General features: G+C 54.0%; 1 protein-coding gene across 3 annotated transcripts in view; it reads right to left on the reverse strand.

Annotated features, from left to right (window-relative positions):
* Positions 1-24,164, reverse strand: part of NISCH (nischarin) — a 32,997-nt gene extending 8,833 nt beyond the window's left edge. The window contains exons 1-14 of one of the 3 annotated variants that reach the window (XM_082701586.1): positions 23,922-24,164; positions 21,707-21,790; positions 20,957-21,139; positions 12,234-12,282; positions 11,172-11,335; positions 10,677-10,772; positions 9,435-9,530; positions 8,090-8,242; positions 7,396-7,464; positions 6,717-6,902; positions 6,414-6,542; positions 5,130-5,243; positions 4,651-4,762; positions 343-467 (exon numbers count right to left, since the gene is read on the reverse strand). In XM_082701586.1, coding sequence (XP_082557712.1) covers positions 343-467; positions 4,651-4,762; positions 5,130-5,243; positions 6,414-6,542; positions 6,717-6,902; positions 7,396-7,464; positions 8,090-8,242; positions 9,435-9,530; positions 10,677-10,772; positions 11,172-11,335; positions 12,234-12,282; positions 20,957-21,139; positions 21,707-21,790; positions 23,922-24,017 — 1,656 coding nt within the window. In that variant the 5' untranslated portion in view covers positions 24,018-24,164. Of the gene's footprint in view, positions 1-342; positions 468-2,989; positions 4,115-4,650; positions 4,763-5,129; positions 5,244-6,413; positions 6,543-6,716; positions 6,903-7,395; positions 7,465-8,089; positions 8,243-9,434; positions 9,531-10,676; positions 10,773-11,171; positions 11,336-12,233; positions 12,283-20,956; positions 21,140-21,706; positions 21,791-23,921 lie in introns of those variants that run through there. The other 2 variants (XM_082701588.1, XM_082701587.1) reach the window with 2 other exon arrangements.
* Between the last annotated feature and the right edge of the window lie 1,373 nt (positions 24,165-25,537).

A 25,537-nucleotide genomic window follows, 5' to 3' on the forward strand; every position in this document is an offset into this window, starting at 1 on the left:
ACTGCCTTTCCCAGAATAGTCTATGTACAGGGGCTAAGGACCACCTGACTTTGCCTCCAAGGGCCTACCTAGTGAGAAAACTGCCTGTTCCTATTAGTTCCAAGAATGACAGAAAGATGCACACACGCGCGTGCACACACACACACACACACACACGGACGGACAGATGGAACACAAACTGCTCATCACAAAGCAGAGTGCACCAGGCAATGGCAGCATCTGCTCCAATAGCAGCCAGGCCACCTCCACCGTCTAGCCAAGGCCAGTCCTACTTCCGGACAGCTGCAGGCAGAACTCTCGGTCCACAGCAATAAGCAATCCCCAGAAGGAGAAGGGTGTTACCTGTCCGGAAGGGATGGACTCCAAGGAATCAGAGCATCCCCGGGCAATGGGCCGGTCCTCGGGAGTCAGACTGTCGGTGGATGAGAGGCTGCTGGCCAGGGCCTCCTCCTGCACGAACATGATACCTAGAGAGACCAGGGGTGGGCGGGCAGGGCAGGCAGGGAGAGTAGCCATTCAACAAACACGGCTGGGCCCTCAGGCTACCGGCATGACTGGGGGCCTCATCAGACCCTCTAACCCGGCCACGTGGATCACAGAAGAAAAGTTAAAAACGGAAATCTTGACCTCGAAGAACAAAAGACTGCTTATCTAGCTTCAGGGCAGGGACAGACTTTCTACACCTAAACCCAAAGGAAGACATGGACATGTGCGTGACTACGTCACCACCAAACTTCTGGAAGAGAAGAAACCAAAGATAAAAAGGATATGAGAAAAAGTACTTGCGATAGTTGACAAAGTAGTGTGTCTTTGATCTATAAAAGGCTCTTCCAGATAACAAAGATGGGAGTTGGGGGGGCGGTGTGTGTGTGCTGGAAACCCCGTTAGGAGACGGCAGGCATAAGCAGCCATCCCACAATGGAACGGCTGCCAGAAAGACAGGAAGCGAAGCGCACCCCATGAGGAACCGCGAAAGGGCAAGTCGAAACACGACCTCTGTTTTGCCTTGCTTTGGTGAAGGTCTGACAGCCTGGTCTGGCCTTGGCCTAACTGGGCAGTGGGGCACGGGTGTGGCAGTATGTCCATCAATAGCCTTCAACGTGTTCACTCCTGGACCCTCTAAGAGAATGGCTGAACTTGGCCTCCCAAGCCCACTCATACACCACCTCTACGGGCCTCACAGATACGCAAGGGCTCGGGACTCCTGGCGCGCAAGGCCAGGCCTTCTCGCAGGCGGTGTTCCTCCAGGGCTGGTGAGGACAGACTGTGCTCGGCACGCAGGGCTGCAGACCGCTCCCCACTGACCCTCCTCCCCTGGGCCACATCCACGGCTAGCGCACTGACTCATGCACCCCAGAAACACCTGGCGTTCTTGAACCCTGCTGAGGCTGTTTGAAGAATACAGCTTGCCTGGGCCTGTTACTTCACTCCAGACGTTTTCCGCAGTGGGTGAGGGTAATGAGTTTTTTTTTTTTTTTTTTAAACATTTTCCTAAATGTAGCTAGCTGGGAGAAGTCTGAACTCTGACCTCCCAGTTTCACAGAGGTCTGAAGGGGCCCAGAGCTTGCCTGGCTTTGCCACCAGAGACCATGGTTCAGTGAAATGACTGAGCTCCAGAGGTCATGGACCTTTGTGCAGCTCAGCTGCCCCCCAGGGACAGGACAACTCATGCAGCCCAGGTCTTCTGCCCACGGACTAGCCAAGCCAAGAGCCCAAGCCCAGAGCCCCCCCCCCCACCTCCCCAGGAAAGCAGCAGGTGCTAGGCACAGGCAGCAGGAAGGCAGCAAGCACACAGCCATGCACAAAGCGCACTGTTCTATCCCAAAGTCCGCCCCTCTCCTTCCTCACACGCTCAGAGTCTCTCTTCCTTCGAGGTCCACCTCACATACCACCTCCACTGCCAAGTCAGCTCTGCTCCAGATACGCCTCTCCCTTCTACAAACGCCCCCACGTCATCTTGCCCTGTTCTCCCTTCAGCACACACGCTCACCTCCCCAAGAGGCTCCAGGTTCCTTAGGGGCACGATTCCGGTCATCTGGAATCGCCCGACAAGGATGCAAGGAAGGGAAGCCCCTCCTGGCCACACCCGAGGAGCCAGGAGCCCTGTCAAGCGCGTCCCCAGCGTCAGCTCATGCACGCCTCTCATTATTTACCACAGTTCATCAACTCTAAGATGCGCGGATGGGGCGCCATCTTGGTCTCAGCAGCTGTCCACGGAAGGCTTTCACACGGCTCCATCACGAATGCCAGCTGGCTGACCGCGCGCGACTATGAGACGCCACTGACCGAAAGACACATCTCAATTTCAGAGAAGTCATGGGGTGGAAACGGGTGCATCTTAGAATCGATGAAGTAGGGTATATCCGCTTTACAGTTGAGAAAACCGAGCTTCAGAGAGGCTGCAGGTTGCTTGAAGGCACTGGGCCAGGGCAGCCGGGATGCACTGAGCTGCCTCCCTCCCGGGTGCCTGCTCCTGACCACTTCTCTACGGACCTGGCTGAAGAATCAACTCTGGCATGTCATCCGTCAGCCCCTACTGGTCACAATCCTCCATGGCTCCAACAAGCTGGCTAACAGCTCCTGAGACAACCAGAGGCCTGGTGTTAACGGGGGAGCGCCCAGTGTAGTCACAAGCACGTTTAGCTCTACCCAGGGAGCAGGCTGGGAGCAGAGCTGCTCCCTTCTGGAGAAATCCTGGCCCATCCAGGCAAGACCCTGGACAGGCAGCACACGGCTGAGCTCAGCCCTCTGTCGATTCCTCCATCTCAGGGAGAAAAAGTCACGTTTTCTCGCCACTACCCACCCACACCCTGTTTGGAACTGAGGAAACGTGGACAGGGATAGTCTTTCTGCTTCCTTCCTGGACCATGGACTCTACAAACAAGTGGTCAGGAAGGGTCACTCAGGATGAGACGAGAGGCATCAGAGCACCTAGATGGGGCCCAAATTCTGTTGTTTCTCACAAAAAGGAAAGAGATGTGCACACAAAGACGTCCACTACAGTTTTATTCATAAGAGGTGCAAATCTGGAGACAACGTCTCAATGTCTGGTAGACGGCAAACGGGCGGGGGGTGGGGGTGGGGGGACAGACTATAGTGAGCCACTCTGTGACACGTCCTGGCAGTGGGGCAGACACCCGCCTGCCCAACCAGGGGCTGCCTGCAGCTGCGGCCCCAGGGGCAGACCCCTCATTTCCCGCACCCGCGGTCTGCACTTTACCGGCTGCTTCTCCGCTTGTTCGTCCACTCACACACTCACTCGTTCATCGGTTCAGCAAACGCTGACTGAGAACCGGCAGGTGCCTGGCCTTGAAGACCAGTCGCATCTCCCCGTCCCCCAGAGGCCTAGTCCCACGGTTTCTCTGCAGGCTGGCCGGTGCCATGACAGGGCAGCACGCACTGGTGGCCCCCAAGAGGGCTTTGGCCCGGCGGCAGGGAAGCTTCTTTGCAGCGATACAAGCCCCCCTCCCCTTTCATGTAAAAAAAATAAAACCAAAACTTCTCGATCAAGAGTGTAAAAGCGGATGGACAATTCCTCTGGCCCTTAACACCACCACTGCGTTCCCGTGAATTCTCGTGGATTTGCTCTCCTACCTCGGGGTCATGAGCTTGGTGTGCCGCCCAGCCACAGGCGTTCTGATTTAACCTGAGCGCTTCCCCTCTCTCCCTAGCCAGCCCCCGCCTCTCTGAGGTGAAGGCAGGAGAGCAGCTCGCACCACAGCTCGCATCCTCTGAGGCCCCTCACGCCCCACGTTGGTTAGCGTGAGTAATGCTGCAGGGAGCATCTCCCCTCCCCCTTCCCCATTCACTTATCCCACTCAGATAAAATCCCCACCAGCGGGGTTACCAGGTCTAGGGGTGGGAACGTTTTTCTGGCTCTTGAAACATAGGGTCAAACTGTTTTCCCAAGACCTCACACCAAGTTCTGCGTCTCCAGGAGCCCGGGCGGGCGGGCGGCGTTCTTTCCTGTGTGTCCCGAGCCTTGGCTCCACTCGGGACGGCACACCCTCCCCTCTTCCGTGGGGGCCGGGCCAGCAGACACTCTCATGGGACCTGCTTCACTCACTCATCTCCGAGGATGCCTGGGTTCAGAGGTGAAAGCCCTTTGAAAACGCTAAGACAGTGGGTGGGTCTCGGGAACTGGTCTTCCACGGGTCCACAGACGGCCCGTCTTGGGCCCACACACACACACGGTGTTTTGGGGCTGGCTTGCACCACGAGAGCCATAGAGATGAGGCAATGATTAAAAAAGAAAGTTTCTACACAGGGGCCGGGGTGCCCGAGTCAGGAAGGTCACCAGGCCTGGCATCCTGCAAGCAAGGAGCCAAACTGGCCATGCTGCCTGGGGGGAGCAGGGTCCTTAAAAGCAGCAGCCCCGAGAAGCCTGTTCACAAGGCAGCCTCAGGGCTCCACTGCAAACCCATGGGATCCTACAGGAACCGGGTGTGGGATTCAGACCAACTGGGGGCCCTTGGTGAGCAAACAACAGAGCTGAAATCAAGCCAGCAGAGCCCCGCCTCCCCGAGCTACCCCAAGAGGTGCCGCCTGAAGACAGCAACATGCCCCCCCCATGTCTGAACCCTGCCCAGCCAGGAGGCCCAGGCGGAAACTGCGCCACGCCGCTAGCTGGCAAGACATGTACACAATTACCTTGGTTGGAGAGGATGGGCTGGGGCAGGGAGGCCGTGGCAGGAGCCACACTGGGAGGGGAGCCGCTGGGTCGGATGCAAGGGGCAGCGGAGAGCCGGGAATCCTCAATGACCTGAGGAGGAGTGCTCAAGTCAGCCCCCGGGGGAGAGAAAGGTCAGGAAGCACAGATCCCGACACAGCCACCGGGGAGGAGGAAGGAGCTCCCGGCTCTCTCGAGAGCGGTGATGGTGAAGGTGGTCAGGCCTAGTCTGCAGCAACCCTGAGAGGCCTGTGCTGCCCCTGTGCCTCCCTCACGTAGGGGAGAACGGGGGGGGGGGGGGGGGTGTGGCTTGCCCCAGCTCGGCAGCCCAAACACAGAGGGGTGCAGCCGGGACGCAGGGGCCCTGTGCACTTCCCGGCCCAGTCCCACGGTGAGCCAGCTCCCCTCTCAGCTGGCTTTCCTCACTGTCACTCCCGTCACCTCCCACACAAAGACCCACCTTCTTCTCTGGGTGGCTCAGCTTTGACTTGACCTCCTTGGCTTTCTGAATTGCTTTGAGCACTTCCACAGTGTCCAGCTCCTTCTCTGTGGTCGCGGTGTTGTCCAGACAGACCTACAGGATTCAGAGAACGGCCGTCAGCGCAGGGGCTGACAGGAGCAGCGTGGAAGGGGCGCTGCAGATGTGTGGGCCAGGCCCCGAGAGGACACGGGAGACCAAGGGAGGCTCTGCCCCCTGGCAGGCGAGCTCTCCACCCCCCGTGGAGGTGACCTGGGAGCTCCCACACTGCCTGGGCCATTTTGGGAGTCCCTCTCTGAGAAGAGGAGGCAATGGGACAGCCTTGCAGGTGGCTGGGAGCTGGGGAAGGTAGTGACCTGAACCAAGCCCCCAGTTAGGGCGAAATTCAGATCAGTTAAGAGTGAGGAGAGGCCTGGGGAACTGGGAGGGCAGAGGCACAGGGAATAGGAACAGGCAGATATAAGAGGGGGCCGTGACTAGTAAGCAGTGAGGGGTGGCACTGTGGTCGCTGGCCTGTGGAATAGCTGACACCAAACCATGCAGCCATGGGGTGTGGGGGGGGTGCCTGATGGGAGGGCAGGGGAAAAGGGCATCTTGTGGACACGGTCTTGGTGAAGAAAGGGGTGCTCAGGGCTGAAAAGAGATGAGGAGGGTGGCAGGGGAAGGGTGCGGACAGACGCCCAGGTATCTTCTGGCCTGGGATGGTGGGGGGATAGGCCTGCGAGAGTGGAAGGCAGGTGAGTCTGCCTGAGGACCTGTGACACTGGCATGGCGGTGGGGGGGGGGCCCACACGCAGCAGGCAGCAGACCCTGGGCCGGACCACTTTGGCAAAGGGGGGCAAACCCTTCATGGTCTGCAGTCTACAAAACAAAGCGTGACTCTAACAAGCTAAAGACAGTCCCTCCACCCTGGGTCTGTGCCTGCTGGTTGGTGGGGAGCCGTCCAGGCCTGAGGCTCTGACACAGATGACAGGACAGAGGCCAGCAGGAACCTGGGTGGCTGGTGCCCCCACAGAAAGAGCAGGGAAGCCTCCTCCTAGTGGCGGGTGTGTGTGGGCGGGAGGGTGTGTGTGTGTGTGTGTGTGTGTGTGTGTGTGCGCGCGCGCGCGCAGACTTCCCAGAACCGAAAGGTCCCTTGGGGCCAGCGGTCCTTCTGAAGCAGGGAGGTGGACAGAACAGCAGCCATCCCCTCCGGCGCCGCCGGGGCAAAGCCAGACTCCACCCAGACCGTCTCTCCAACAGAGCAGACCCGCCTCAGCAGCTTACCTCAGAGGCCCGCTCTCCGAACTGAGCCAGCACCTTGGTCCGGTAGTCAGGGAGGATGCTCAGGGGGTTGCTGAGCAGGGCCACATGCTCCAGACATGGGAGGCTGCCGATGCTCCTGACCTCCTCCAGCTGCAAGAGACGAGTCCCCTTCCCTCACCCCTCCTTCGAATGCTACGGCGACAGGCCAACATGACCGATGGCCTCTCTTTGACGCAGGCCAGCTTTACGATTTCTTCTTCAGGGGGAGAAGCTCTGAGGCAGAGCCACCCCAGGACCCCAGGAGCCTTCCGGGCTGAGGCTCACCTGCTCGATCCTATTGTCGCGGAGGTCCAGGCTGACCAGGGAATAGAGCTTGTGCAGGCCACTCAGGCTCTCCAGGAGGTTGCCCGCCAGGTTGAGGGTCTTGATGTTCCCCAGTTTGGTGTGCACCCCTTCCAAGGAGGAGAGCTTGTTGTAGGACAGGTCCAGGTGCACAAGGTTGTAGAGGTGCTGCAGCAGCATCAAGAACAGGGTACAGTTGGTTCAGACCAAGGCTCCGCAGCAGGCGGGCAGCCCTGGATGGTGCAGGGGCCTCCCCACCTCCAACGCCCCCTTGCCCCAGAGAGCTACTGGCAAGTGCCACCCCATGCTCCCTGGCACACACCATGGCCTCCCAGAAGCATCACAGCCCAAAGGAGTGGGGCGAGCTGTGAAAATCAGGCTGTCCATCATCGTGATGGAGGCGTATGGTCATCACACTCAATTTCTATTTTCACGTCTTTCCCCCACTCTTTGAACCTAGAGCAACGATCGCCCAGTCCATGGGAACACCAGCAGACCCTGACTTTACAGACCTCCTGTGCACCCAGACACCTTTCAGGGGTCTATGAGAGAAAACTCCAGGGGACGGCCAAGCTCCCAAGGCAGCATCAGCCTCCTGAACTCTCAGGAGAACGGGACCTCAAGCAGCCGATGGAGGGTAGTCTTTAAAGACACGAATTACCTGCAGGTTGTCCACAACCAGCACTCCATTGTGACTCAGGTCCAGGAACTCAATCTTTGGGATCAGTTTCTTGACAAAGAGAAAGAAGAGAGATGCCTGAGGTTACCCTAGGAAGGGGGACTTTGGTGGCCCCTGTACCTGGTAGATGGGACAACGTGAGACACTTCCTCCTCACTACAGACGCCCCAGCTGGACATCTCTGCCTGTCCCAGGGGCAAACAGGGCCCCCAGTGCTGAACATGGGCCACTGTTCCTAAGAACCCCTGGCTTGTGAAAAGGACGGTGGCAAGGTCCTGGACGGGGAAGGAAGTTCATCCCTCTTCTCAACCCTACCCAACCCCACCAAAGAGCACAAATACAGGAATCATTCTCTTGCCCCAATGCTATCAAGATGTCACTCTTATGGGGGTGTGTCTGGAATCCATGAAGTGAATTTCCTACTCCACTCCCTGGGAATATCCTCACTATGTTTCTCTATCAAATGTACATTTGATCAATAGACGTCACTGGGCCCTAACCACTACCTCATCTATTTCAATGAATCCACTCAAAAATTAACTTAAAAACTCCAGGCAGTGCACAGAGCATGGGCACAGGTTGTCTGTGGTCTTTCTGGAAAAGGCCAAGTTGCATACTCAACCTCCGGGTGTGACAAGGCCAGTGAAGCCCCTGGTGCCTACGGCCGAGAGCATACCACAGACTCGTCGATCTCTGAGATGCTGTTGTGGCTCAGGTCTAGAGTGGTCAAGGCCTGCCATGTGGGGATGACGGCAGTCACAGGGCCTTCCAGGGCTGTGCCTTCTGGCTCCCACTCGTCAAATTCCGAGGCTTCGGGAACAAGGACTTCCTGTGTAAGAACATCTGTTGAGCACCACACTTGGCCCTCACGCAACACAATCGTTGCAAAATTTCAGGAAGGGCTTCAGCATATTTAGCATGTGGAAGTGAACTTGCATTAAAATGGACTTCAGCTCATATGGCTTTACCCGATTGTGAAATACCTGAAGCCCTTGGCAGCCTAATCGCCACTTGGAATGTGTTCTGACCCTGCCTCATTAGCAAATGCTTTTCAAAGGCAGAAGAGCCTTGTTCTCCATGGTGATACCGTTTCTGGCTTCAACCTCAGGAGCTCAAGACCAGCAATCACAGCGTTTCCAGGCAACTAGGCTTTCTGGGCTGGCACGGTCCCTACCGAGGACCGTGGGCCATTACTGTCCATTACCGTCCATTACTACACAGGGTAGAAACAGGGACGCCATCAAAGCGCAGGAAGGCGGGCCTCTTTGTCCTGCAGTTGATTTCCGGAAGACCTCTCCTCCCTCAATGGACTAACTTGGGCTCTTTGAGCGAGGCCACAGGGAGCCCCTCGGAGAGGGGCCAGGTTGCCCAATGCCGTCGGCTCTTTATATAAGCCTCCTAGCTCAGCCAGCAGCCTCACGACCCCACCAAACCCGTATCTGCATCAGACACCACAAGTCATTAAAGTAGCTACCATGTTTGTTCTATCCCAGTGGAAGGATTTGAGCATTGCTAAGATGGAATCCATAAAAAGGTACGTAGAGAAGAAACCCCTTACTTTCTCAATTCAAGTATTTCTGTTGCTCACACACAAACGACAGAGCACAGCATTCCTACAACCCGGCCTGTCTACTTCACGTGCACTCAGAGCAGGACATGAAAAGTGCTGAGCCAGGACTTCACAAGCTCAAAGAAACACGTCAGTCTAATGAACATTCTGCCACTTGCCACCGCTTAGCAACTTGTTCCCCTCCAAAACCAGGGACGTTTCAGGGGGTGGGGGTGGGGAGACCCAGTGCCTTCAACTATCTTGTTCAATAGTATGGGTTTCTGACGAAGGCAGAGACTGACGCGTCCCGGGGACGGTCCAGCATTGGGAGGATCTGCACGAGTGTGGGGCGGCCCAGGGGAAGGTCTGACCTCCGGGTCCGGCAGACAGCAGGGACGCTCGCACCCACCCTTGGCGCGCAGCACAGGGCCCTGCCCCTCAGTGCCCGGGGCAGGAAACAGGTGGCACTTACCTTCATAGAGGTTGCGGAGAAGCGGACGCTCATTGTGGCTAAGGTGGGCTTCGATGCCACGAGTCCCCGGATGCGCCTGGCACCACAGTGACTTATCTGGAACAAAGAACAGATGCGTCTCAGAAAAGGCTATAAGGGCTGAATGAAGCTTGGCAGGTGAAGAGGAAAAGCGGGCTCTGGAAAGCAGAACTTGAGAACAAAAGGCCTTGGGCACACAGTGAGGACACAAAAGACCCTCTTGCTCTCTGCTTCACCGGCCTTGGCTATCCTGCAGCAAGGAGGCAGGGCTACATGCCCCCGTACGCCCATGAACGCCACCCACCAGCAGACCCCAACCATGGGGCCTCCTCAGCCTATGAGCCGAGGCTGGGTTGGATACTCCTCTAACTTCCCAATCCTTCCTCAGCCAGCTCTGGCGGAGGCACACACCATAGGTTCCTGTCTAGGGATGTGGTCCTCAAAGTCTCTGGGACTAGCCCAGAAAGGTGCAGGCAGAACAGTCCCATGGGCAGCAGAGGCTCTGGAATTAGACTTGACTGATTCAGATCCCAGCTTCCCCTCATTGACTGTGTGGTCCTGGCCAAACATCTTACCTCCCTAACCCTCAGTTTTCTCAATTGCAAAATGGGAATAAAAATACCCACTTCATAGGGCAGTCAGGAAGCTTCCAGCAGGAAGTGTCCATGAGGACACAGGGCTGAACACAGAAGTCATGCTCTAGAAATAGATGCTTTAAAGGCATTTTTAAAAAGTACCCATTACTAAGTCTCCTTGCTTTTAAAAAACGTTTTAACGAAACTGACATCTCGAACCCAGGAATAGGGTAGGAAGTAATACAAAATATTTCCTGTTAGATGTGGGCACACTGGAGAGCAGAGAGCCCTCAAAGCCCTCTGCAGTTGTGTCCTGGGAAACACAGACTGGAAAATGGCTCTGCCTGACCCTCAGGACGCCCTCCCAGCCCTTCAACTTGAACAATGAGAAGAAAGAGCCAAGTGCTGGTGCTCCATTCTGTCCACATGCTGCCTGTGACCGAACCAGCCCAGAGCAGAAGAGGCCCCTCTCTCCAGACCTTCAGGTGGGCCTTACTTGCCTAGCTGGGGTCTATCACACACCGACAAACGCAAAAGCAACGGCGCCTAACGGGTAAACCCAGACACTCTCTGGCCGCAGATAATCAGAGGCAAGACCATCCCCTTGTGGGCTCTGCCCCACCTGGACTCCAAGGGCCCTGGGCCTTACCTCCACCTGGTGAAGAGACTTGAATATTGACAAATCAAAAGGCAGGAGTTGCTCCTGAATGTTGCTGGTCCCAAACGGTCCTTCTGTGCCTGAAACCTGCGGCCAGACACGGGACTTGAATCAAGGACGCTGCAGCAGCAGCTGTGCAACCTGACTCGCGGCTCTGCTGGGCTACATGGGGCGCAGGAGGCACATACCTCCGCTCACCACTTGTGGGGTCAACAAAGTTGGCTGAAGCCAAAGTTTAAAGGGGGTAATGGGTAACGACTGCCCCCTGGTGCTCACAGCCAGAAGTGCAGTGCCAAGAACACCAAAGGTGGCCTTTCCCATCCCAGGGCACATTCAGCCACGCACGTGCGCGCGCGCGCGCGCGCACACACACACACACACACACACACACACACACACACACACAGCCAATGAGTTCCACAGCCCCACTGGGGCTCCATGCCCACAAACGAGTGGCAATCCATGACCAAGCTGCCACAGCTTTACCTTCAGGTACTTAAGGCGACAGGTGAAGTCCAGGATGTGCCCGAGGTCAGTCTTGGCATCCCCACTGGCACAGGTGGGCTTTCCCTGCTGCAGCTGCTCGGTGACCGCATAGAGCTGCAGGGGCCCGATGGCAAAGACTTCGCCAGCCCCCAGGAGCTGTTCTCCTGCAACAGCCATGCCCCCCAGGGTGAGTGCCCGGCCCCAGCCCCGGTGTGCAGCCAGGGCATCGGCCCCCCTGGCCCATAGTCAGCAAGCACTCAGGACGAAGTCGTGGTCCTGAGAGCACGCTGGGCACAGAGCAGACCCAGGTCACGTAATCACAGAGGAGGGAAGGGCCCTGAGACCGTGCGACTGGGGAGCCTCCCTGGGCTGAGGCTGCTTTAGGATCTGTGCGCTGAGATGAAGCCAATGTGAGGCTGCCCAGGGGCAGCAGACCTACCCCACCCCCTCTAACATGCCCACAGCCCGAGGTCAGCTGAGGCCTGAGGGGCCAGCCCAGGCCAGGACGTGCAGGCAGGCAATGTTCACAACCAGTGCTCGCTCTGCCCCTCCTAGCCATGTACCCTCGCGTTCTCAGGGCCCTTCTCTGCACGGCCTGGAAGGCAGGCAGTGAGATGCCGGACACGGGGCTGAGCAGCAGAAAGCACTGTTAGCTACTATCACTAGGCTCTCTGCTGCACGGCCGTGACCCAGGACTGGCTTTTGTTTGATGTCTCAACTCTCTCAGGTAAGGACAGAGCAGAGGGCATCAGCTCACCCACCTTCCAGAACTCCCCCACAGGGCTTTGGGCTACATTCTGAGCCTGGGGTTAGCCAATGACATGGGGACTCAGGAGTCCTAAAGTAAAAGACCACAGCTTAGACCTGGCTGCCTGTGGGGCTGGTGGGCAGGCAGGCAGGCAGGCAGGCTCAGCTGTGGACCAGGCCCTAGGATTTGAGCAAGCCCGGGGAGGCGGGCCCTGGTGAGGACTTGTCGGCAGTTCTGGGCCAACCTGGGTCCCTGGCTGCCTGACAGGGCTGGACCAGTGGCACCCACTGTTTCTGGGACTCCTGGCCACACACCTTTTTCAAAGAGCTCCTCAGCCAGTGCCGCGGTGATGCCATTTATCTCCTGCAGAGAAAACAACCCACAGTTAGAAAGAGACCCTGTCCCCAGTCGCTGGGACTCACAGTCCCTGCTAGCTACTCTCTCTGCTGCTGCAATGCCAGCTCTCCAGAAAGCTAATAAAACAGAGCTTACAACACACACCAAAAGAGAGAGTAAACTATAAATCAAAGTGCCTAGGAAGGGAAAATGAGTATTTCCAGTCCTGTGGACACGTGGAATGTCGCTTCAAAGGAAGAAGGGAAACAGGCTATCGCGGCGGCGACAGCACGCCCAGGTACTGGCCAACACAGGAGGCCTGGGAGGCCAGCAAAGCCTGGCTGTCCTGACCATCAGCCGGGAAGCGGGCAGCTCCCCAAACCGGCCCCAGAACACCCTGGGAGAGAGCATGACAGAGAAAAGTCCTGTTTCTTCTGAGAGTGACTCTTTCTACTTTCTTTCATGTTCCAAAGGGGCCTGAAGAAAGAATGAGCGCAGGCTCTCTTCCTGTGCTCATCCGTCAAGCCCTACAACAGCAAACCACTAGGCCCCAGGGCCCTAAGCAAGAGGCAGGAAAAGCCGTCCTTTAAGGAGGCCTGAAAGACTGAGCCCGCAGTCATATTAACAGCTGGTGTGCTGGGACCTGAACCGCGCTGGGCACGCTCCGTGGCCCCGACGCCCCATGTGAGAAGATGGTATTTTGAACCCCGTTTCCCAGATGAGCAGACTGACGTGGGGAGCTGCTGTACTCGCCAATGTTACAAGGCCAGAGAGCAGCAAAGCCACCTGGCCTTGTAGGTTCCCTCTGTACATGATCCACTGCCTCAGCACTTCCGTGTGTGATCCTGGGGAGGGCAGGACCCCAAAGCCCCCAGCCCCACGTCAGGCAGGTAAGAATTTTCATGCATGGCCAGGTGGCAGCCAACAGGACTTTTGGTAAACAGGCCCAGATGGAGGCCGCACGTTGCCTTCATGACTCATGGGAACATCTCTGCCGCGAGGACGTGCGAGTCACATGTTGACAGGACTCCACAGACACCAGGCTGTGGGAGACAGGGTGTCCTTTTCCTGTTTTCCTTTGTGGTCTGTTTGTCTCCCTTTTATCTTTCATACATGATGGATATGCCGAAGGTTGTTTATATGCCGCAAATATCTTCTCCCCGTCCTGCAGTCTTTTTACCTTTGTTTGTGGCGGTTTTCCTGACACACAGAAAGGCTTCATCTGTATAAAAGTTGTTTAATCTGTGATTCTTTTCCTTGGTGACTTTAGGGCTCTTTCCCCATCCCAAGATTATAAAAATATTCCTCTAATTTTTTTCTTTTTTTTTTTTTTTTAATTTTATTTATTTATTTGACAGACAGAGATCACAAGTAGGCAGAGAGGCAGACAGAGAGAGAAAGGAAGGGAAGCAGGCTCCCTGCTGAGCAGAGAGCCCGATGCAGGCCTCGATCCCAGGACCCTGAGATCATGACCTGAGCTGAAGGCAGAGGCTTAACCCACTGAGCCACCCAGGCACCCCTAATTTTTTCTCTTAATACTTTATCCTAGCTTTTAAAAATGTGGTTATTTCTCTAAACTGCTCAAAATTCAGTTTACATATAGTATGAGAAGAACCCCCCTTCGACATCACCAGTGGACAAAAAGCCCAGTGGTGGGAAAAATAAGCAAACATGGCCCCAGCGTTAACGGGCACAGGGTCTGGCAAGATCCAAGGTCAGACACAAAGGGGCCGTCAGGGCTCCAGCCGGGGAGGAGAGAAGCTCCCCGTTCAGGCTGAAGTTCAACTTCAGTCTCGCTCAACAGCTGAAACTCCACAACAGTTTCCGTGAGTGCAGTGAAGAATTGAAGATTAGTAAGAGCCTGGAATGATCCAAACACTCGTTTCTCTACCAACAGTTTCAAGTGCCGTGGCTGGGGTCTAAACCAGAGCTTCCCGGCCCACTGCCGTGAAAGAGGCAGGCTCTTGAGCAGCAATTCTCAGGCCCGTGCTAGTGACACTAGGGCTCCCAGAAGGTCTCCCTCCGGAAGGGGATCCCTGCGCTCCATCTGCAACTAACAGTGTTACACTTCTTTGGGCAGCTGAGCTCAATGTCCCCTAAGGGGACAAGGCCGGTATTTCTGGAGAGTACGGAAAGCTGCAAGATAGCGAGGGCCAAGGGATCATGCTAAGCACAGGGCGGGTTTTGTTTTGTTTTTTAACTTCTGAGCCATTTTAAAAAGCAAACTATGTGACAATTCCTCTCCACTCCTCAGGGCACAGGAAGTACACGCTGCTGTAACACTGTCTACTGCGGAGACTTCATCAGAGAGAACACAGGGATGCGGCAGCCCCTGAGTCTAGAGCACAAGCCTTCTATGAGAAGCACTTCGTTGGCTTCCTCAGAACTCTGGTTAAGCCAGCCTGACATGCAGAGCAAAGGTGTGCAGAGTCGGTACTCCCCACCATCCCCGCCCCGGTCTAAGTCACTGCAGATTCTGCTAGGAAGTCACCCGTGGGGACATGTGACTCCCACACACCTCACCCAACCTAGGCGGAAGGGACCTAAAGTGCTTCGGGGTGCCACAAATGTCTGAACTGAGATGTGTTTTAAAAAAAGACATTCTTTATACCTCAAAAAAGAAAAATCAATTAAAATCAAATCAACGGGGCACCTGGGTGACTCAGTTGTTAAGTGTCTGACTTCGGCTTAAGTCATGATCTCAGGATTCTGAGATCGGGCCCCACATCAGGCTCTCTGCTCAGTGGGGGGCCTGCTTCTCCCTCTCCCACTCCCCCTGCTTATGTTCCCTCTCTCACTGTGTCTCTGTCAAATAAATAAATAAAATCTTTAGAATTAATTAATTAAGCTACTTAAAAAACCAGTACCACCCAACCGTAAATATCCTATGGTCCCGTCAGCCAGCTGCCTGCCAGGATCCTGAGCTGCGGTGCGCCCTTGGGCGGCAGCGTGAGTGGCACACACATGCCCCAAACTGGTCGGGGTGTAGCTCGGCGGCTACTACTCTGTGTGCGTCCACACACACAGAGCCTGCCACAAGTACACCCTGCAGCACCTGTGCCTGTGCCCAGGAATGACCCCAGGCCGGCCCAACATTCCTGCCTGGTGCACACTCCAGCACAGAGCCCTGGTTAATGGGGCACAGACTAGGGACTCAATCACACGTCACTGTGTGATTCACACACACAGGCGAAGGGGCAGAGGCAGGGCAGGACCCCATGTAACTCTTATTTCCTGACTGTGGTGAGGCATTCTAGGAGGGCTCAGGTATGTTATGTGCAATATGGCTTTAAGTAAAAATAAAAATTCCCTACTGAGAGATTCAAGCCTCAAGTTCACGGGAGAGCTCCAAGGCCATAAGCTGCAGGGAAATCTGTCAGCACTTACAGCCTCAGTACTTTGCAGCTCAGACAAAGGACACAGGTGGATGGTAAGGCTAAGGTTAAGATGGTAACAGTTTGGGGCACCTGGGTGACTCAGTCAGTTACGCATCCAGCTCTTGATTTCCGCTCACATTATGGTTGTGGGGCCAGGAGATTGAGGCCACATCAAGCTCGGTGCAGAGCGTGGAGCCTGCTTAAGATTCTCTCTCCCCCCCTCTCTCTGCCCCTTGTGCACTCTCTTAAAAAAAAAAAAGCTTAAAGGGTCAGGAAACTGCCTCTTGAGCCACTGGTTGACATCCTGCCTCAAAATGGTATGCTAGAAATCCTTTGTGGAGTCCACTTCTTTGAATTTGAAAACCTCTGCTCATGGGGTGCTGGGATGAGGTCTGTCACAGAGACCTCCAGCAGTGCTGAGTCACAGCTGTCTAGAGACAAAGAGCCCGGCAACAGCCCCAGTGCCAAGGTGTGCCCTCTCACAGCAACACAGGGCTGCCCTGGCCCCTACATGCCCCATCTCAGAGTTGGCCACGGAGAGAAGGGCTGCTTTCTTTCCTTGCCATCAAAACCCACACTGCAGGGCGCCTGGGTGGCTCAGTGGGTTAAGCCGCTGCCTTCGGCTCGGGTCATGATCTTAGGGTCCTGGGATGGAGTCCCGCATCGGGCTCTCTGCTTAGCAGGGAGCCTGCTTCCTCCTCTCCTCTCTCTGCCTGCCTCTCTGCCTACTTGTGATCTCTGTCAAATAAATAAATAAATAATCTTGAAAAAAAAAAAAAAAACCCACACTGCAAAAAAATGAAGTTGGAACCCCTTACCTCACACCATAAATAAAAATTAACTCAACATGGATAAAAGACCTAAATATAAGTGCTAAAGCTATAAAACTTGAAGAAAACCAAGTTGTAGATTTCTGTAACCCTGGCCTAGGCAGTGGTTGCTAAGAACATCCAAAACACAAGTGACCAAAGGAAAAAAAATGAATGAACCCAAGTTCATCAAAATCTCAAACTTTTGAATTTCAAAGAACACTATCAAGAAACTGAAAAGATAATTCACACAATGGAAGAAAGCATTTGCATATCACATTTCTGGTAAGAGCCTAATATCCAGAATTAAAAAAAAAAAAAAAACTAGAGTGCCTGGTAGCTCAGTAGGTTATGCCTCTGTCTTCAGCTCAGGTCATGATCTCAGGGTCCTGGGATTGAACCCTGCATCAGGCTCTCTGTTCAGCAGGGAACCCGCTTCCCTCTCTGCCTGCTTCTCTGCCTACTTGTGATCTCTGTCAAATAAATAAATAAAATATATATTAAAACAAAACAAAACAAAAACTGTAACTCGGGGCACCTGTGTGGCTCAGTCGTTAGGCATCTGCCTTTGGCTCAGGTCATGACCCTGGGTTGCTGGGATTGAGCCCCACATAGGGCTCCCTGCTCGGCAGGAAGCCTACTTCTCTCTCCCTCTCTTACTCCCCTTGCTGTGTTCCATCTCTCACTGTCTCTCCCTCTCTGACAAATGAATAAAATATTTAATAAAAATATAAAATAAAATAATAAAAAATTTTTTAAAAAACCTGTAACTCAACCACAAAAACACAAGTAACCTAATTTTTTAAAGTGCCGAGGACATCTGAGTACCTGTCTCCAATGAAGATATGCAAATGATGAATAAGCATATGAGAAGAGGCTCAGCCTCGTTAGGGAAATGGGTATCACGCGATACTACTTCATGCCCACCAGGATGATTATCAAAAAAGTGGGCAGTAACAAGTCTGACAAGGATGTGGGGAGAAGAGAACCTGCTCACTGCTGATGGGAATGTAAAACGGCGCTGCCACTATGTTAAAAAATTTGGCTTCAAAATTTAGCTTCAAAAAGCTAAAGTTACCATATGACCCAGCAATGCCACTCTGTAGGCATACCCAACAGAAAGGAAAACCTATGTCCACACAAAACCTTACATAAGAATGTCCACAGCAGCATTATCTGTACTAGCCAAAAAGTGGAAACCACCCAAACATCCATCAACTGATGGATAATGTCGTAATTGGCAGAATATGACTCAGGCAAAAAGGACCAAAGTACAGTACAAATGGACCTTGAAAGCATCATGCTAAGTGAAAGCAGCCCATCACAAAGGCCATATTTGTATGTTTCCATTTTTATGAAATGTCCAGAACAGGCAAATCTGTGGGGACAGAATGTACATTAGTGATTGCTGATGGGTACAAGGTTCCTCTTCAGAGTGATGAATGTTCTGGAATTAGTAGAAATAGCTGCACAATTCTGTGAATATACTAAAAGCAGGGAATTGTGTACTTTAAATGTTTGGGGTTTTTTTTTTTTTTTTTGAGATCTATTTGAGAGAGAGAGTGAGTGTACGTGCAAATGGGGGGAGGGGCAGCAGGAGAGGCAGAGAGAGGGAAGCAGAGTCCCCACTGAGTTGGATCTCAGGACCCTAAGATCACGAAATCAAGAGTTGCTTAACCAACTGAAACAACGCGGGTGCCCCAGGAATTGGATATTGTATAAAAGTGAATTCTGGGATTCCTGGGTGGCTTAGTCAGTTAAGCATCTACCTTTGGCTCAGGTCATGATCCCAGGGTCCTGGGATTGAGCTCCAGGTTGGGCTCTCTGCGCATCAGAGAGCCTGCTTCTCCTTCTCCTGTTCCCCCTGCTTGTGCTCTTTCTCTCTCTCTCTCTCTCTCTGACAAGTAAAATATTTTAAAGAAAAAAAGGCAAACTACTTTAAAAAAAAATGAATTTTATGATATGTAAAGTATATTTTAATAAAGAAAAAACCCACGCTCCTGACAACCAGGGTTCCCTGCGTCCACCCTGTCAGCCCCATTAAGAAGTGGAACATGTTGAGAATAATTTCAGAGAGGACACTGAAGGGACAAAGGCTGGCAGAAATATTCCCTAAGAACCCCCAGCCTATAGAAAAGGCTGACGAATCTTTCAGGCCCTCATTGTTCAAACTCATTTGAAGGTCTAGTGGTTCTCAGGTGAGATTTCGCCCCTCAGGGGGATACTTGGCAATGTGTGTGGCCATTGTGGCTGTCACAACCTGGGGTGGCTATCAGCACCTAGAGGCCAGAGATGCTGCTCAATAGCGCATGGGACAGTCCTCGCGACAATTATCCACCCCTAACAGTCAACTGTGCTGCAGCTGAGAAACTGTGATTTCATTTCACAATGGGTCAGGTAGTTCTCAAAAATCCTTGGATTTATATAACCCAGGGGCCCTTCTGAACAGTAATTTCAATATGTCCAAACCGTTCCAAGCAGTAAAATATGCCTCAACACAGAAGCTCAGAGATGTGGGCCGGCCAGCGCAGGGCCACCTCAGGCAAACGGCTCTCCAATGAGCAGTCCAGGCCTTTCCATGCTGGGGGCAGGGCAAACACGCTCCTCGAAGACCCAGGTCTTTAGCCACGAAGTGCACTTTCAAAGGGCTGCTTTTCAACTTTTATCCTTAAATGGCTAACCAAAACTTCCTTAAAGAACAGCATTTCCTAAAATACTAACCGGTAAAGCATCTGAAATGCTCTCGTAAGGAATGGAAATTTTTCCTCACATAAGGAAAGTATATGTGAAAAAAAACATCTACAACAGGAAACTGCCATGGACACAGTTGTTGGTAAGCACTGAATAAAATCCAAAGCACATATATATAGATACAGCCCATCTGTAAATGCCACCCATTTTCCACAGCCCCTCCAAGCTTAGTGACCCAACACTAGCATCGTCACCAAATTTCCTGGCTCTGTCTAGCTCTCCAAAAGGGTTCATCTGTCTTCTCTGAAAGCACTTCAAGGAAGTTGTGTTGTAAACGCATCTGAGCCTTTAAGACCACAATCCACAGGTCCCTTCCTGAAAGGTGAGCCTGAAAAATGGAGTGGATTCCTTCGTATCTTCACCACATAAAAAGAAAACATGTCAATTATCCAAAAATCTATCACCCAGAGAGTAACTACTTCTAGTCCTGTGATGTATGATCTTTCAGAATTTTCCTAGGCAAATATACTCATGTTAATTTCTTTTCATATAAAGAGGACTGTATCCTACATATCCATTTTATGGCACCCTTATTTCCTGTAGTAACATACTTATTTACCTGTGTCAACAAATCCACAGCTGCGCCATCATTTTCTTTCTTTCTTTTTTTTTTTTAATATTTTATTTATTTATTTGACAGACGGAGATCACAGAAGCAGGCAGAGAGAGAGGAGGAAGCAGGCTCCCTGCCGAGCAGAGAGCCTGATGTGGGGCTCGAACCCAGGACCCTGGGACCATGACCTGAACCGAAGCCAGAGGCTTTAACCCACTGAGCCACCCAGGCGCCCCTGCACCATTTTCTAGTGGAATATCTGGTTACAGGGTAGTACTCCTTGATTTTTTGGAAAAACGCCTCCTACTGGACTTTTTAAAAACATTTTTTTATATGAGAGAAAGAGAAACACAGAGAGAGAGAGAAAGCACGGGCCTGAGAGGTGCGAGGAGCAAAGGGGAAGAGGGAGGGAGAATCCCAAGCTGACTCCCCACTGAGTGCAGAGCCCAATGAGGGGCTGGATCCCACAAGCCTGAGATCACTAACCTGAGCTGAAACTAAGAGTGGGTAGCCCAACTGAATGCGCCACCCTGGCACCTCTCCTATTGGACTTCTGATTGTCTTCAGAATTTCGCTCCTATCCTGGAACGTACCTATGTCCTATTCACATGTGCCTGATTGCTTCCCCCCCAGAATAAATTCTCAGAAGTGGAACTGTTCGCTGTTTTTAACGTTTGGGTTTCACACGGCCGAACTTCCCTCCATGAAGTGTGACAACTCATCCTGCTACCAGCAGCCCGTGAAAGTTGTCCAGCCATCCGGAGCCGCTCCAGAACACAGTCCCAGTGGAGTCTATCTACCCACCCTCAGCAGCTCGGACCCTAAAGATGCCCTCCGATGGCCAACACAAGCTCATTCCTTGGCCCCGAGCTGTGAACCAACAATGAAACTGTCCTCCTCTACACCAGCTCTGACAGCTGTTTCTACTCTACCCCCGTCCATTTGGTAAACTAGCTTAAATACCCACAGGCTGTTTCCATACACAAAACGCCATGTGGTAAAGGAAAACCTCTCTGCGGCCATGGTCTTATGCAAAGCAAATCTGTCAATAAAAATGTTTCTGCCCACATGCCACCGGAGTGATGTTCCCCATCTTCTAACCTCGGGGTCCAACTCCAGCCCGCCTCCCCTGAAAGCTGAGGCTCACGCTGGTTTGCTGCCTCGAGCCTGGTGGTTGTGGGCTGGCAGGAGAGACCCAGAGAGGAACTTACGTAGAGATGAAAATGTAAGAAGTGGGCCAGCACGCTGGGGGCCACACCAGGGAAGGCGGCCAGGAGTGTCTGCAGGTAGACCTCCAGATCCTTCTCCCTCTTTTCCACCAAGCTTCTCGAGTTTTTCCCAATGATCTTTTTAGGTGGAAGCAGATTTTTATCTATTTTCTTTTCTGCAACCAGCTGTAAGAAAAGAGAAGCATGGTCAACCACAGCCCCAGAGGGTCTGCCACAGTGCAGGATCCAAGACAAGCTGCCTGAGGACAGGTGCTCGACCAACTCCCACAGCGCCTTCTGGCAGTGGTATCAGAATCACTGATTCAACCTGGACATCTGGAATTTGGCCTCATCAGACATACCAGGACAAATGCAGACGAAGAGATCCATCTGGAGCCTGCAGAGACAGAAAATACCTCCAGGCTCCTCAAAACCCTCATCTTTTCCAAACCAGAATGAACGCCCATCAGGGCAGCGACCTGTTTTTAAAGCACTCATGCTGCAAACGACCCAGAGAAAGGTGGCTCTCTCCCAAACCAAAGAAAGAAATGGAATCACAGTGAAGTATTAAAGTAGGGGCTCTGGAGAAGCTGTAGTCAGATGGAGCAAGTTTAAATCCGTTCCCGCCCTGGGAAACTGACCCTTACAGACATGGAGCCGGTTCGGCCCTCAATTTAACGTGTGCCAAAATGGAAATGCAGCCTAAAAGCCCCCCAAGGCCTGAGACACAGAATCCCAGTTCTCAAGAGTTACCTTTTCATGTAGATCGTAGAAATCGCTGTAGCGGTGCTTGACTGTCCATTCGTGGCTGCCATCAGTGACCTGGATGATATAAACCTACAAAGGAGAAACCGACAAGTCCTCGCCCAGCCAGACACAAGGAAAACCCCCGTCCTCCCCTCAGCAATTGCGGCAGACCACCCGGAACCCCCAGGCCAAAGTCAGGCTGCCCTTGCCAGCTAGCCTCTGCAGCTGACCGTTGCTAAACAGCAGGACCCCTCACAGCTTCTTCCATGATCCTAGCACCAGCTGGCAGGCACCTGGGAGCAATCGGGTGTCTATTCAACAGTGAGGAACAAAAAAGGTGACCATCTTATCAAGCCATCTCTTTAGTTTTTTACTTCCAGCCTCCAGCCTGAGCTGCAGGCCAGGCCACCCACTCCCAAGAGCGACAGAACAGGGTGGGGTCTGGCAGGACTAGCTTTTCTGCTGTTATTATTTCTCTAGTTGCCCTGACTATATCCTAGAAGCAAGTCCCTTCGCAAGGCTTTCAGCCGGTTCCTGGCTAGGATTTCTGCTGCTGAGCCAGGCGTCAGAGCGCTAAGAAGCTGACGAGAGGGTGGGGGGAAGGGCAGTGATGAACCATCAAGACCAGCAGAACGCTTAGCGGGGTTAAGGGAATGGGTCTTGGAGTCAAGGAAGACCAGAGTTTAAAATCTGATTCTGCCATTTCTTGGCTGGCTTATGTAAGTGACTAGGAGCCTAAATTCTCTCTGAGCCTCAGTTTCTACATCTTAAAAATTTGATAGGATTAGTAACTGAATAAAGTAATTCAAGCAAACGCCTTGCACAAGGTCTGACATGCAGCAAGTGTTCAACAAAAGGTGTCTTAATAATATTAATAATAATCAGCACACGGAGACAATCCGTCAGATCAGCCTGGATCACCATGTCCCCCATACCCCCATGAAGGCGGGGCTCAGCTCTCCGAAATAGGGAGAGCTTTTTAGAGATGACGTCCTCACTGAATGCGCTCATGGGCGATGGCCTGCCAGCCATCAGCTCAGAAACCTCAAGGTTCACCTGGTAAGCGCCCCCCCCCCCACCCGGTCCCAGTGTCCCGCCCCTATCTGCAGCAAGCAGGGAAGGGGGAGGAGAAATCATCAAATCAGCTGAAACCTCCAAGGAAGAGCAGCCATTTCTCCAGGGCCGGCCTGTTGCTCCAGGATCCGCCCCCAGCCCCTTCCCAGCCTGCCAGCTTCCCTCCCCCTCCTGCCGCCCAGGAAAGGAAAAAGAGCCAGAGAAATGACCCTCAGGAGGAGGGTTAGGATGAGGGCCAAAGGGGTGGGGTGAAGGCAGGGCCAAAGCACCCCCCCAACTCTCCACCCTCAGGGAACAAAGAACAGGAGGCTGGGAGATGCTCAATACGCCCCCACCCCAAGGATAGTCCCTGCCAGACCCAAAAGCCTGGCGACCCAACTCCATCCAGATCCAGAAAAGCCTCCCAACTCCATCACAGTCTGGAACTCCACCCCCCTTTTCTGTTCTCCACCTCCCCCACAGCCCTGAAGTGTGTGGGCGGCTTGTTGCCTCAACAGGCTCCCTTCCCCCAAAGCCATGAAGACCCCTGAGGTTCCTGGGTCTTACACTTTCAGGCCAGAGCGACCACCGCAGGTCCCCCGTGTCACGGCTCCATTCCTCCCCCAATTTGGTCTCTGCCTGACTCCCAAAGCCTTGGGGCTCCAGATCGCCCCTCATTTTTAAAGCAAAGCTCAACTGCGACCCCAACCTCCACCCCCCCAGATCAAGGCCCCGTTCCGTCTTCATGGCCTGCAGGACCCCGAACCTTTCCCCGACCATCCATCAGAGACCCCTCCCCCTCCCGGACCCCCTGTCACGTACTCCCGGGCCGGCGCCCCTCCAGGCCTAGAGAATCTAGAAGGGCCTCCGCCTCATCTAGACTCCCGTCTTCTGCAGACCCTCTTTATCCCCAGATCTTCCCCAACGCTAGCCTTCATTTCTGAAAGCGTCCCCCTTCCCCAAGCTCCCTCCCTGGGACCTACCCCCGGCCCCTGTTCCTGGACCTGCGAAACCCATACCCGTTCCCCAGATTCCCCTCCTCGAAATCGAGGCCCCCGCTACCCCATCCTCCCCGATGGCGGGGCCCAGATCCCCTCAGTAGCCCCCGACTTGGGACTCAGGGTTCCAGCCGCCACCCCCAGTTCTGGCGCCCGCGCCCCCTGCACACCGTATACGTGTCCACAAGCTCAGAGCCCACAACCCGCGCCTCCTTGACCGGCTCGGCCTCTCGCTCCGGCCCGAAGCTGCGCGCCACAGCCGCCATGTTTCGGGCTCCGCTGCTGCAGCCGCCACCGCCGGGCGCAGACTGGCAGCAGTAGGGGGCGGGGTCAGCGTCCCACCGCCCCCTCGCCCCCACCGCCCCCCGCCCCCGCCGCGCGCCGCGCAGCCATCTTGGCCCCGCCGCCACTCTCGCCCTCGCCCCGCCCCTCGCGCGTAATTGGCAGCAGCCGCCGACAGCGCGCGTGCGCAGTTCGCAGAGGCCTGTGTGCTTGTGTAATTTGTGAGCGGAGCTTGTGGCGTTCTCCGCAGCCCCGGAGAAACTGAGGCACCGTGCCGGGGAAGCTCTGGGCATTGTTACTCGATGCCCGCGAAGGGAGGACGGAAGACCTCGCACCTTCCGGGCTACCCGAAGCAAGTCACTGCTCCATCCGGCCTCTGTTTCCCCTCCAGAAAAGGGGCAGTAATCGCGCCGGCCTGGTTCTCCGGCTTTCTCCCTGTAGGGCACGAGAGGATTGAACGAGATGAAATGAGCTGTGCTTGAGAGCTCAAGCTGGACAGAGTAACTCTGCGCCAGTTCCTAACCACTCTGAGACTTGGAGGCCTCCTCTATTATGTGGGGGGATAATCCATGCAAGGCACAGCGCTCAGGGCAGGGAGCTGGTGTAGTCATCGAGAGGGGGCTCTGCCTTTGGGTAGAAGGAAGCGATATGTGCTGGTCGTTGAATGCAAGACCCCCAGATGCTGTCCTGCGGGAGCTCAGAAGGTGGTGGGGGCAGGCTGGCCCTGGGTCCAGAAGCCACAGTGCTGGAATAGGGAAGGGCAGACACAGAGATGGAGCCCCAAGCCAGGGGAAAACCAGAACCCCAAAGAGGGAGCTGGAGGGGAAGAGCCTAGCACAGATGGGGCATCTGTAGGTGTGTTCATTGACTAAATGCAACTTACCCAAACTCAGAGCTAGTACTGCTCTCCCTGGGCAGATGAGAAGTCTTGGGCATGGATGCTCTAACACCCCTGGCTGAAGGGTTACAGATAGCTCTGTGCTAAGGTGGGTCAATGACTTCTTTCTCCAATGTTACAGAGCAACGTACTCTGAGCTTGGCATTTGAGGCTTCTCCTGGCAGGTCCTCTCCTTGCATACTGCTGGCCAGTATTACCCCCTCCCCAACAGGTTTAGCTTAAGACAGGGGCTGCCAAGTCAGCCATACCCTGAGCAAGTCACTAGCCCTCTAGGAGCCTCCATTTCCGCATCTGAAAAGTAAAAATAATCTTGCCCACTTCCTTGATTGGAGCTGAGCTGCTGTGTGTCTAAGGGCCTGGCCTGGGGCCCACTACTTTGCAGCACCTGTCCTTTCCTTGGCTCGAGTTTTCATTCATTCAAGAAACCTTTCCGGAGAGTCCCCTGGGAGCCATGGAGGACAGAGGGGAAAAGATGTGGTCCTTGCAGCCCTTCATCTGCTCCCTGCACTGGGCAGAGGACACAGGGACTCAGGCCAGCCTGAGATCACCAGGGCTGGGGGAGGGGGTGGAGGATACTGCACGAAGGGGTGGGCTGGGCTGGCCCGG

Source organism: Mustela nivalis, assembly GCF_964662115.1.
Source record: "Mustela nivalis genome assembly, chromosome: 1".
Taxonomy (NCBI): domain Eukaryota; kingdom Metazoa; phylum Chordata; class Mammalia; order Carnivora; family Mustelidae; genus Mustela; species Mustela nivalis.